Source organism: Lathyrus oleraceus, chromosome 1 (genome assembly GCF_024323335.1).
Source record: "Lathyrus oleraceus cultivar Zhongwan6 chromosome 1, CAAS_Psat_ZW6_1.0, whole genome shotgun sequence".
NCBI classification, from domain to species: domain Eukaryota; kingdom Viridiplantae; phylum Streptophyta; class Magnoliopsida; order Fabales; family Fabaceae; genus Lathyrus; species Lathyrus oleraceus.
This window is the reverse complement of record NC_066579.1, coordinates 385713564-385725915: the sequence shown is the minus strand read 5'-3', so window position 1 is coordinate 385725915 and position 12352 is coordinate 385713564. Positions and strand designations below refer to the sequence as shown.

The window sequence follows — 12352 nt, the reverse complement described above, 5'->3', positions numbered from 1 at the left end:
TGTAAAAAAAAAATTATACCGCCAATCCATTTTATTTTCTCTTATTAAAAATGACAACTTCCATCATAAATCATTATCATTGTAAATTATAAATTATTTTTGAAAAAATTTGTTCTAAATTATAAATCACTCTCAATTCTAATAAAACATTAATATTTATTTTTCATTCAAATTATTTATTATTTATTATTCAATTTTTATTTTTTGAAATTTTCATTCTAATGTCATTAAGAAATAATAATTTTATAAATAATTTATATTATTATTTTTCATACAAAATTAACAATACTTTTTAGTTTATATGAAATAATCCAAATGTCATATAATATCAGACTTATTAATATGCTGTCTGTCTGATATAATTTAACTTATATGAATTAATTAAGGTGTAAAGTGCTAGTACAAGATTTAATATTTGATTACAACTTTAAAAAAAAAAAATTATTTTGAGTTCTATTTTTTCTTTAATAGGATTTTGTTTTAGTTTTTGAACTATTTGTTCATGTTGAAATCAATTTTGTTTAAAAACCAATTTGTTCAAACTTCTGTTGATAGAAAACATTTGATTTGATTTGATTTTAGTGACTCAAATATGAATTATACAAGAACTAAAACAAATTCACATATATTCTATCTGTCCCATAATAAGTTTATATTTACAACATAAAAGAATATTTACTCTAAAATAACTACTATTTTAGATTTTTATAAAATCATCTGCAAATTTTACAAATATTTACAAAAAAAAAAAGAAACATGTTTCATCAATTATAACAACATTAAAAGAATATTGTTTAAAAAGTTACAAATATGAAAAGTGCCTCATAGTTACAACCATAACATAAATTGAGTATTTTTTTCAATTACATCATCATGGCAACATTTTCTTTGTTTTTCTCCATAATTATAATTAGAATTGTATTAACATAAATAGATAATAAATAAATAGATGATACTTATAAATCAATAATTTTAAAAAATACATATATAATATATAGCATTACAAAATTATTATTCTCCATTTTATATTTATTATTATATAAATGCATCAACAATTAATAAAGGTAAATTAATAAAATTATTATTAGATTTATTTTATTTTGATTTTCATTTGCAAAGATGAAAATCAACAAAACAAAAAAAGTTCTGCATACTAAAATAAAACTTTACACATCATTGATGTTTTACATCAAAGACAGTTAACTTCTGCTCTTAATATAAAAATATTTTCGTAACACACACATATATATATATATATATATATATATATATATATATATATATATATATATATATATATATATATATATATATATATATATATATTGATTTTTGTTTTTAATTTAGGTTAAATCTAATATTAGAGTTAACCTATATGGATTTGTGTCTTAAGACAACTTAAGACAACTTTTCTATATTAGATTTATGTGCCTTAAGGCACAAATCCATAAAGAAACGGTTGAATACAGAACTTCAAAAAAGGATGATTGGAATTAATTGATCTATACATAGCAATTAAAAGATGTATGCTTGTTACAGAACACACAGCGTTAAGTAACAATGGCAAAAGAACGAGCCCCTATACTAGTAGAAGTATAACTAAAACTCAATACATTTTTTAGTTTTCGTCATCAGAATCAAAAGCATGTTTTTTCTTCAAAGACTTTATGACATCCAAACGCTTATCATCTCTAGTTATGCATTCACCTGTAAAAGACTTCACTTTCGGAACATTTAAAGAACTAAGCTGTGGTGTCACTGTCCCCTTGTTAATTTCCTTGAGCACAGAACGAGCTGTTGCTGCAGCTGCAGCATCTGCCATTGCCGTAGCAATTTTCGAACCACTTGGGAACTGGTCATTCTCCTCATTTTGTTCATGTGTTTGTCCTTGTTCCTTGTTCAGATTCTTAGAATCATCAGGTGATTGATTTGCATCTGGTTTTGGCTTGGAGGCTACAGCCTCGGCAACTGTTGCTTTAGCTCTTGCCGCTTCATATTTCTGCATGTCATAGATCAGCTCTTTCTGCAGCTGTTTATCAGCAACCAATATGTCATCGATCTCGTTCTTGTAGTCCTTGAGAAGGACCCGAAGGCATTCCATGAGAGAACCTATGAGGGGACTGTTCTTGGTTTCCAGTAGACGTTTCAACTCTATGAAGATGGGTATGGTGTTTTGAATGAGGCCCTTCTTGACTGCCTGAGTTATAGCCTTTCTAGTTGAAGATCCATTTTCTCCCCCTTCTTCTTCTAAGTCTGCCGACTCAGATGATCCACGAGTAGATTGAATGCGTATCTCTTTACAGCCAAGAATTTGAAAAGTATCCTATCCCACAGTTAATGTTATAATTAGGACATAAATTGAGATGTGCTAAATTATGTGTCAGGAAACTCGACTATTGCTGGTAAAGATGTGATAAAGATCAATACCTGTAGAACAGACTGTCCCGTTGCATCTTCTATATTGAGCATACCATCAGAAGCTGCAGCTAGAATTTCTGCACATAACTTGGCAAAGGTTGCGAGAAGATGTTCCGGAGCCATTTGCTTTAGTAGAGAAACATAAATATGCATTCTTCTAGACCTTGATTTTTCATCAGAACCCCTACAAAAAATGATGCAACAGATGTAAGCACAAAAAATACGTCAACTGCATAATTGTCTTACCAATTGCTAATTGGGATCCCTTTACCTGATGGAGAAAAGTTGGCTGTCCTTTCGTGATTCGCCAGACTCACGATGTCCAATATGGGCATGGCAGTCATTCAAAACAAAAACAGCCTCAACAAAACTATTATATGCTAAGAGAGGAGCCTTGACTGTTGACAAAAAAAACATTAGTCAAAGTCATAAAACAAATGTTATTCAATTCATGTAACTGCAAGTAGAACCACCAAGGTAGAGCTTCAAACCTTTCAAAATATTTCCAAAGAGAAAATCTGCTAGCTGCCTAATCTTTTCTGATTCATCAACAAGTGACAAAAGGAAACGAAGAAATAGCACTCCTCTCCACTTCACATAGTCCCTCTAGGATAAAGAAAAGTAGACTGTTTTTAGTCATTACTAAAAGCAAGGGTGTGAAATAGAAGCGAAAGGGGACATATTTAGACGCCAGATAATTATAAGGTGTGAAACAGAAACAGTGTAGTCATAGAAGGGAAGAAATAATACCTGCAACAGTCTGGATAGCAGTATGAATGTTTGCCTTCTCACAAGTTCACAGGGATCTAAAAGACACCTTGTGATCTTGGTTATATAACTGATAGCTTCAAAGGAAAATAAGTTAGCGAAGACACAATTTATTTGACATTATTAAATGTATGTGTTCCGCATTATGTGCACATTGGACTTCTTCCCCAGCACAGTAATAGTTCTCCCATGTTTATTTCATCCATTACTTGTTTATCTTCAATTTGTATAAGAACATTAGATTATTCCTTTTGCATTATTAAACTTGTTTTATTCAAAATCACTTTAAAGCAGTATCTCTTACAAGGCTTACCCATCAATAAGAGCAGTGTACCGAACACAGAAGTCTGCCATCATGACCACAATATTATTGCGAAGAGCTGCAGCATCGCTCTTTTCAAGCTCCTGCAATTGTATCCCAAAACAGGACATATTTTGATTATGAAGACAATAAATACCAGTCCTTGAGGCGTAAAACAAAGTCTCAAGACCAACCTGTACAAACAGAGGAATATAGTTTTTTGCAAGCTTCCCATCAGCAAGGCAAAGTTTGCCCATGGCCAGCCACCCTTGAATATAAAAAGAAGGAGCTTCTTGTTGTAGAGTGGTTGCAGGGCCGGGTAGCTTATTTAATTTTGGGCCTGAATTCCCAGAGGTGATGATAGTGTGCAATAATGGAGTTACAGCACTCATATCAGCAGATGGGCAGACAATAACTAAAGACCCAATTGTATAAATTGCCGTGATTGCTTTTGACAATGATTTGCGCTTTCGTACTGATTTCCTACCTTTACTAGGCCCACTTCTAGGTGGAGTAAAGAAGCCAGTTTCTGCATCTTGCTCTGAATTATCTGAAATAAAAGTTTCTATTATTCGAGAAGCTCTAGACAGAACTTGGTCTACCCATTTCAAGACTAATGCTTCTGCCTCCATGTCATTTGAAGCTTTTCGCTTGCACAATGTTTTAAGTGCTTTTACATGAGCATCAACCTGTCAGCCAAAGTAGCAATTCATTATAGATTTGTAGTGCATTAATAGCAAAAGTAGCATTTCATTAAAGTTTTGTAGTACACTAAATGACATTTTTTGTCTTTTTATCTTGATTCTCGAATACTAACTAATATTTGTCTACGAAAACATCCGTTCCACCGACTGTGCTTAAGAAATTATTCAATATTTAAGTATAGAACGTGGGACTACTGATTGTGTGTGAAAGTGAGATTATCAGAGAAATAATATTTATATGCAAATAATGTTGTCTATGAGTGATCTTTTCTTCTTTGTTAGCGCATGAAGGGCGTGAATAAGATGAAAGCTTAAGCATCAGATGGAGAAAAAATTTCAAGACGACCTCCAGCCCAGTCCATGAGAAACTGTGATCATAAACAGATTTCGATACTACAATATTTGATGTGCTAAGAAATTATGAAACATGACGCAAAAGATGGTAATTGAGAGAAAGAGAAACATCGGGAGAAAGTACTTTATGAACTTTTTAGTCATGCAGAACAAGTAAAGCCATATCCTTAACAACATCTGACAGAACACCATGAAGGGAACCATTCAAGAATGGGGCAAGATTAAGAAGCACTAGCGTTAGGACTTAGTTATGAACTTAATCAATAATACTATGTAATGATTACCTCTGTTGAATGCATGTTGAATTTTTCAACCCGTTTGAGCAAGTTGTGAGCCAAGTCAGCAGCAGGCTCAGGTGGCAGCTCGATAGAAACATTAGAGATTGTTTGCAATAGGAAAACTCGGTCACTAGCCCAGGCAACATTGTTGCATTCTATGCTTTCTTCCTCTCCATTTGCATTTTTCTGTACAAATGGACTTTGAAACTCACCTTTCACTTTATGTTTGTCAAGAAGCTGCCAATGATGATGAAGAAAATCCCAGTCCACTGCTTTTGGAAGGAATACTGACACCTCTGATAAAAGAAACCAAGCGCCTGATGGGGCAGTCCACTTTTCTATTGGCTTGCTATGGTTCAGCCAGATAGACTCGGACACCTTGATTATATTCTGAAGTGCAGTAACAATTTTGTGTTTCAAGCGTTTCTTTTTGCCCAAATTTGTGCAAATTTTTTTAACCCATGGACTGACCTCCCCATTGCAAATCTCTCTCAGGAGATACAGAATCCCTGGAGGAAAAGACATCTGCATCTCTTCGTCTACACCTTTTTCTTTCTCTTTACTACCAGATGTAGGTCCAATATATGAAGAGGAAGAAGCTGCACCTCTAGATATTCGGTCCAGAACAAGTTCTTCAAACACATTCTCACATTCTTCTTGGATGCTAGTCTCATTATCAGCTATTTGACGAGGGACTGAGTGTAGCCACTCAGTTATTACCGTTTCAGCTGAGAATGTTTTGAAAGCCTACACATTGTTAAAGTAAATTCCATAAATTATATACTGTTATTAGTAAAAAGGTACCAAGAAAAAAAAAATAGAACTTTTAGGGGACTAGTGAGATGCCTAACAGAAAGGAAATTAGTTTTAAAATTCCTCAATTAAACTAACCAAAATCCAAATAAGGAAGGGATTGTTTTATTTCTCCTCCACTCAGTTATCCCTCCTAACCAAAGAATGCCTAATAGAATTATTTATATTAATTTACTAACTCTCTTGTTTACAAACACTTAAATTTAAATTAAAACAGTGAAAAAATAAAAAAAGAACATGGTATTTTTGCTATCTTTAGTTAAAACTCAAATAGTTCTAATAATGAGAGGAGAAGAAAAAACATGGGTTTTCTCAATCCAAATATACAAAATGCAACGTGGGTTTTCTCAATCCAAGTGTACAAAATTTAGTATTTTGCATCCGTTTACAATTCTGCCTCTTCCCACGGCATGGTACAACAAAACCCTGATGAAAAAGGGGTAAAAAGAATACCTCAGAAAGAGCTTCAACAGCCGCTTTCCGGATGCTAGAGAGTGAATCGGAACAAGCCATTCCCATTGTCTTAAGCACCACTTCATCAATAGCACCTCCAAGCAGAGCAGTCAGTTTAGTAACAAGCAAAAGAGCAGCTTTTCTCACAACCGCCTTCTCATCCACACACCTTCTCCTCAGCAGCTCATTGATTCCCTTTCCTCCCACAGTCACATTATTCCCATCACCAAAACCCATAAACTTTTTTAAAACCACAGTAGCCCTATCACTACATGATAGAAGCCCAACAACCTGCGCCAAATTCGATATTGCCCGAGCTCGAGTCATAGCACTAACATCCGAACAACGCTTTACCAATGCCTCCAAACACCGCATTCCCCAAGCCTCTTTCCCTTCTTCTTCTTCCACCATGGAATTCACTCCTAAAGGATCCTTCAACGTAGTTAACAATTTCAAAATAAGATCAACCCCCAAAAGCCTTAAATTGCCTTTTCCTTGAGTCATCTTCACAACATACTTCACAAACCCAATTTGATCCTCCAATTCCATAACCCTAACAACCTCCATGATAAATTCCACAGACATCCCTCTAGGTTCAGCTTTATCAGGCGCCTTAATTGCCAAATACCTTGGAAAATTAACCAAAGCTCTCCTCACACCATCGGAATCCCTAGCAAGACTCGTCACAAAACTAACAGCAAAAGTCCTCACTTGAGATTTCGGCATAGGAGCAATCGAAGACAGTGACTTCAAAACCTCAGCAGCAGTCTCCGAAGGCTCACCGTGCTCCGGTTTCAAAACCTCTTTCAGAATCCTCGAGCATAGAGAAACCAACTTACTGTATTGAAACTCATCTCCACATGATTCAATAGCTGTTAAAGGAACCTCCGAAATGGTTTGAATTAACGATTTGAGACTTTCCGGGAAACGATCAAGGTGAATTAGCGACATAACACTAACTAGCTTCTCGAAAAGAGAAAGCAAAACCCTAACATCGAGTTTGTGTTGAGAATTTGTGGAATTGGGTTCAGCTTCGTCATTTTCCGGGTTTTTTTTGTTTTTAGAATTGCGTTTTCTCTTGGGACGCTGTTGAGAGTTGTTGGAAGAGTTGTTGTTTTTGAAAGAGCGACGAATTGAACGGAGGAAGGAGAGAAAGGAAAGAGGAGTAAAGAGAGTGAAAACGGGAGCATTTGGAGAGAGGAGAAAAGAGAGGAAGACGTGAGAAGCGAGGAGAGAGTGAGGAGTTGGAGATGAGTCCATTGCGGTGGCGATTGGTGGAATGAGGTGGGAAGGTGAAACGGCGTCATAGAGTGCGTCTAGGGCTTCGGAGTTTTTGATGAGTTTTTGGAGATCTGAGAGGGATTGTTCGGAGAGAGGTTGTGGGTTGTCGGTACGATGATTTTCGCGGAGGTCTTCTATCTCCGTTACTATTCGGGATATGGTTTCGTCCATCTCCGCCGGCGATGATGGGTGCTCCTCCACTCTGCACTGAGCAAGATTTTCTCGGTTGTCTCTGCTTTTTGTGTTTTTTCTTTTTCTTTTGAATTCTACTTCCCGCTTTAGATGGACTTCAATTCGCTCTAACGTGTCACTTAAATTTAGATATAAATATGAGAATCCTTATAATCATATAAAGAAATGAATAACTTGTCAATTTATTGAGAATGAATATAGACTTGTTCACCTAGGCGCCCTCTAACATACTAGGGATAGATATTAAAGTGGTCTGTCATCGGCTTTCCCATTGACTCCACAGGGAAGCCAATTTCTCATAGAAAACGCAAGGTAGGCAATCATTGATGAAGAAGATCAGAAGTTACGAAGCATTGGATTTATAACTAAGGTTATGTATCTATATTGGTTGGCCGATGTAGTACAGGTATGAAAGTTATCAACAAGTGGCGCATGTGTGTCGACTTCACTAACCTTAACATCATGTGCTATAAAGATCTACATCTTTTACCCAATATAGACCACTTGATAGATGAGTCATCAGGCTACAAAATTTTAACTTTATGGACGTTTATTCTGGATACAATCAGATCAAGATGGATATTGTATATGTACATAAGACAACGTTTGTGTCCAATCATGGTAACTATTACTATAATGACACGTCCTTTAGACTAAAAAACATATGCGTCACCTATAAATGGCTGGTGGATGTTGTGCTCTCAAAGTAGATAGGGCGGATCTAGTGGACATTTTGGAATCGTCCAGGAGGTACAACATGCGCTTAAATCCCCCCAAGTGCTCTTTTGGCGTACATGCAGGTAATTTCCTATGATTTATGCTAACCAAGTTAGGGATAAAGTTGAACCCAGATAAGTGATAGGTTATCATCAACATGAGAAACCCATTTAACATTAAAGAAGTTCAACAACTAACATGGCGCTTAGTTTCCCTAACTTATTTCCTTTCTTGTGCAGGTGACAATGCTTTCGATTTCTTTGCCACTTTAAAGAAGACAGAGAAGTTCGAATGGACAAGTTATAAGTTGTAAATGCGCCTAAGAGGGGGGGTGAATTAGGTGGTAAAAAAATTTCTTCGATCTTGTTTCCGGTTCTTGGTTATTTTTCGTTTAAGTGCTGAAAAATAAATTGCGGAAAGTAAAAGGACACCGGAAATTATAGTGGTTCCCTTCACACTCCGAAGGTACTCCACTCCCCTTTCGACTCGAAAGAGATTTTACTATAGTTAGAATTATTGTACAACCTACTCACACCAATGGTGATGCTTACTATCTAACCTATAGGTAATCAAGTGTATGAAGAACAATCCTCTTCAACACTTCACTTGTTTCCAACAATCCTGGACAACAAGGTATGATACAAAAATCTGAACTTAATTAAAAAGTTGATGATGAATCTTGAATATATTAATCACTTGGGTTAATCTTCCCCTTTGGATATCAATCACTCAATGTAGTATACAAGTGTTCAAACCAAATGATATGTATTCTTAGCAAGGTATATGAAGGTTTAATGCAAAGAATACTTTTTTAAGAAAGTTTTTTGGACACTTGATAAAAATCTGAGTTTTTATAAGAATGATTAATTGAAAGTGTTTGCAAGAAAGGAGGTATTTTTTTCATTTAAAAAATCCAGAATTTATATTGATCAAAACACCTTTTCAAAAAGGTATAATTTTCTTCATAAAAATTAGTGAAAAGGTATAAGTATTTGAAAACATTTTTCATGAAAAGAGGCCAAGAAATGTTGAAACGAAACAGTGTTAACCGGTTAACCAAATGGGTTAACCGGTTAACGCATCTAACGTTAACTTCAGAATTTCAAATACATGGCCGTTAACCGGTTAACGTATCTGGTTAACCGGTTAACGTATCTGGTTAACCAGTTAACACTGTTGAAACACAAAAAAATATTTTAAGTAAAATGTGTTTTTCATTTCAACATGTTAAAAAATGGTTAGGTTAAATATGGAAATGCAAAACATGATTGTTGAACACTTGTATACTAATTTAAGAGTGAATTAGATATACCTTAGAAGTGATTTAACAACTTTGCAAAAGTGTTGGCTTGATAATGAAGCTTGAACCAAATGTTGCTATGCATATGTGGCTTGATTAACTTGATGCTTTGAATTCTTTTGAAGCTCTTATCTTTTTGCATTGATACATGTTGTCTTCATCAAAATTCTTTGGATTGAAGCATGCTTCTACGCAAGTGATTGTGAGGAAGTTTCCTCAAACTTAAAGGCCTTTCAGGCATCTCTATCCATATTAACATGCTCTATAACGGGCTCGCCACTCTACATTTACGTGTATATTACTGAGCAGGCAATAATTTATATGCACGTACAAGAGACATGAAAACATGATCTAACTTGTCTATTTCGTGAGTATGGTGTTTAAGGGCGTTAAGGCCGGGTACTGGAAGATTGACAGGTTCACCTTGGCGCTAGTGATTACTTCCCGGAAACTCAAACACTACTTTTAATGGAATCGGGTAATGTTGAAAACCAACCACCACATTTGACAGGTTTTGAAGAAGTCTGGTTTTGTAAGCGGTGCTATCTTGGGCAGTCAAGTTATCTGAGTTGATAGGTAATTAATTTTATGTAAAATGAGTTAATGTGAATGCTTCTAAGACATTAGTGACTAAAATTCCTTCTGTTATAATATCACATATACCAATTGTAAAGAGATAGTTTACTATCTTGTTTTGAATACTTTCTTTAGGCATAATTCTTATAGTACAAAGCTTGGTTGTTATACTTTTCTGCCTTACTGAAATTTAATATTTCTTAAACTTTTTTGGTAATAGTGAATAATTCCTCCAAGTGAAAGCCAAAGTACTAGGGAAGGAGATATTGATTCAAATTCATTGCAAGAAGCAGAAGGGTGTTTTGGTAAAAGTGGTGATAGAGATTCAAAGTTTAGGGTTATTTGTTGTGAATAGCAATGCCTTACCCTTTGGTGATTATGTCCTCGACATTACTATCATTGCTTAAGTAAATGACAATCTATACCTTCCACTAAACATTTTTTTATAGTTTTTAACATTTTGGTTACAACAATACTTTTGCTTGCTTTAAAATTGTATTTAAAATTTTTATAGATAGGTGAAGGGTGAAGGAGCTTGTGAAGAAGTTGCGCATGGCATCGTTAAAGTTTAAGTCATCATAATAACATGAACAAGGCACTTGTTCGATTTTGTGTGGAAATGGTAGTAGGAATTGTTGGAAAAAGATTGTTCATATCCCTTAGGTTTTGATGATAACAAAATACTTAAATAACAAATGGGTATACTAACATATGTTCAAGTGTGTAGGATCACAAACATAAAGTTAATTCTGATTGAAGACATATGTGGATAAGTAAATGAGTATGATTCTGATTGATCAGAATATGATGACTCTGAATGTGTTCATCAGCCTCTGATGGTTCAAACTTTGGTCATATGTTCGTGCATCTGATAACAACTCAGACTCTGATTGTTTGAAGAGCCTATGATTCGTACATTGTACCAAAATATACTAGTTTTGTCAAAGCCCCAGATTTCTGGATAGAGTCAACTAAGGTTTCATTTTGCAAGGCTCAAGGAATGGCGACGTGACGTCTTTAGTATGTTCTACCTTTTGGTAGATACCTAGTATTTCAATAGGTGTTATGAATAATGAAATATTCAATGGATAATGCTTTTAATCAAGTACATTCTCCAACGTCTCTCTTCGCATGCTTTTTCACTAAGTTTGCTCTTATGTTCAAACCCTTCAATGTCTTTTTCTCTACCTTTATAAAAGGAAGCCGAAGATTTGAAAGAATGTGTACAATATCTTAAGATTAACTCTGAGCTTTTATTTGTAATTGTTATTGCATAAGAACTTAAGATGTCTTGTTTGTGTATATCTTAGAAATCTTAAGAGGTTAAAAAACTTTGTGGTTGTTGCACAACTACCACACTTCTGGTCGTGTATCTAAGCATAATGGTTACCATTTCTACTAAACTATTTGTTTAAAGTAGAGGTAGTCTCTTCCCTGTGTGCTTGAGAAAAGAAGTTTCTTGTCTGTGTACTTGAGCAAGGAAGTCTCTTTATAGGTTGATTGAGCAGAAGTCTCTTGCAAGGTTGCTTGAACGTAAGTCTCTTTTTAGGTTGATTGAGCATTAAAGTCTCTTGCAAGTGTGCTTGAGCAATTTGTAACTTGTTTAGTTATAGTGAAAACCTCTTGTTGAGGCAAGAGAGTTGGACTAGTCTCAGTTGAGTAGAGGAACCAGGATAATCTTTGTGTATTGCTAGCATTTACTTCTGATCACTTTATTTTCGTTATTGTTACTTATTCTTATATCAGACTTTGAACATGGTTCAGATTCTGAAGTTCTAATATCATAAGCGAAACAACATTTTTGAAATACACAATTCACCCCCCCCCCCTTCTTTCTTGTGTATTTTTCTCCCCTTCAGTTGGCATCAGAGCATGGTCTGTACTAACACTTAACCATGGTTTAATAATCGATTCTAAGAAAAATATACTTGTTATGTCATGTCTGATGCTTTTGTTCCTTGTGACTATATTGCTAATGAAAAGTCATTATTCTTCTAAACCACCCTCATTCAATGGTGATTCCACTCAGTTTGAGTGGTGGAAAAGCAAAATGTATAAAAAAACTCTTACACCCTTGTTCATTTGCATTGATGATGAGTTATGGACATACTTGAAGATGTCATGGACATGGTTGTCGATGGTGTTGGGATGGTTAAAGACAAAAAAAACTCTTACACCATCTTAAAAGAAAATGTAT

The 12352-nt window shown here is 34.9% G+C and overlaps 1 protein-coding gene across 1 annotated transcript; it reads right to left on the bottom strand.

The window, feature by feature from the left end:
* Positions 1 to 1472: 1472 nt before the first annotated feature.
* On the bottom strand, positions 1473 to 7894 carry LOC127138747 (uncharacterized). The gene is made up of 9 exons (XM_051065256.1): positions 6090 to 7894; positions 4830 to 5570; positions 3682 to 4176; positions 3500 to 3591; positions 3169 to 3256; positions 2910 to 3024; positions 2690 to 2816; positions 2428 to 2602; positions 1473 to 2323 (listed from the first exon to the last, which is right to left on the bottom strand). Exons 1-9 carry the CDS (start codon positions 7539 to 7541, stop codon positions 1619 to 1621), a joined length of 3990 nt encoding a protein of 1329 aa, XP_050921213.1. The 5' UTR covers positions 7542 to 7894; the 3' UTR covers positions 1473 to 1618.
* Positions 7895 to 12352: the final 4458 nt, after the last annotated feature.

Bases quoted from the DNA above. Each gene is read 5' to 3' on its own strand.
- LOC127138747 (XM_051065256.1), bottom strand. From the start codon at position 7,541: ATGGACGAAACCATATCCCGAATAGTAACGGAGATAGAAGACCTCCGC. The intron at 5,571-6,089 runs GTATTCTTTTTA...AACAATGTGTAG, and splicing joins CTGTTGAAGCTCTTTCTGAG to GCTTTCAAAACATTCTCAGC. The intron at 3,592-3,681 runs GTTGGTCTTGAG...ATACAATTGCAG, and splicing joins ATATTCCTCTGTTTGTACAG to GAGCTTGAAAAGAGCGATGC.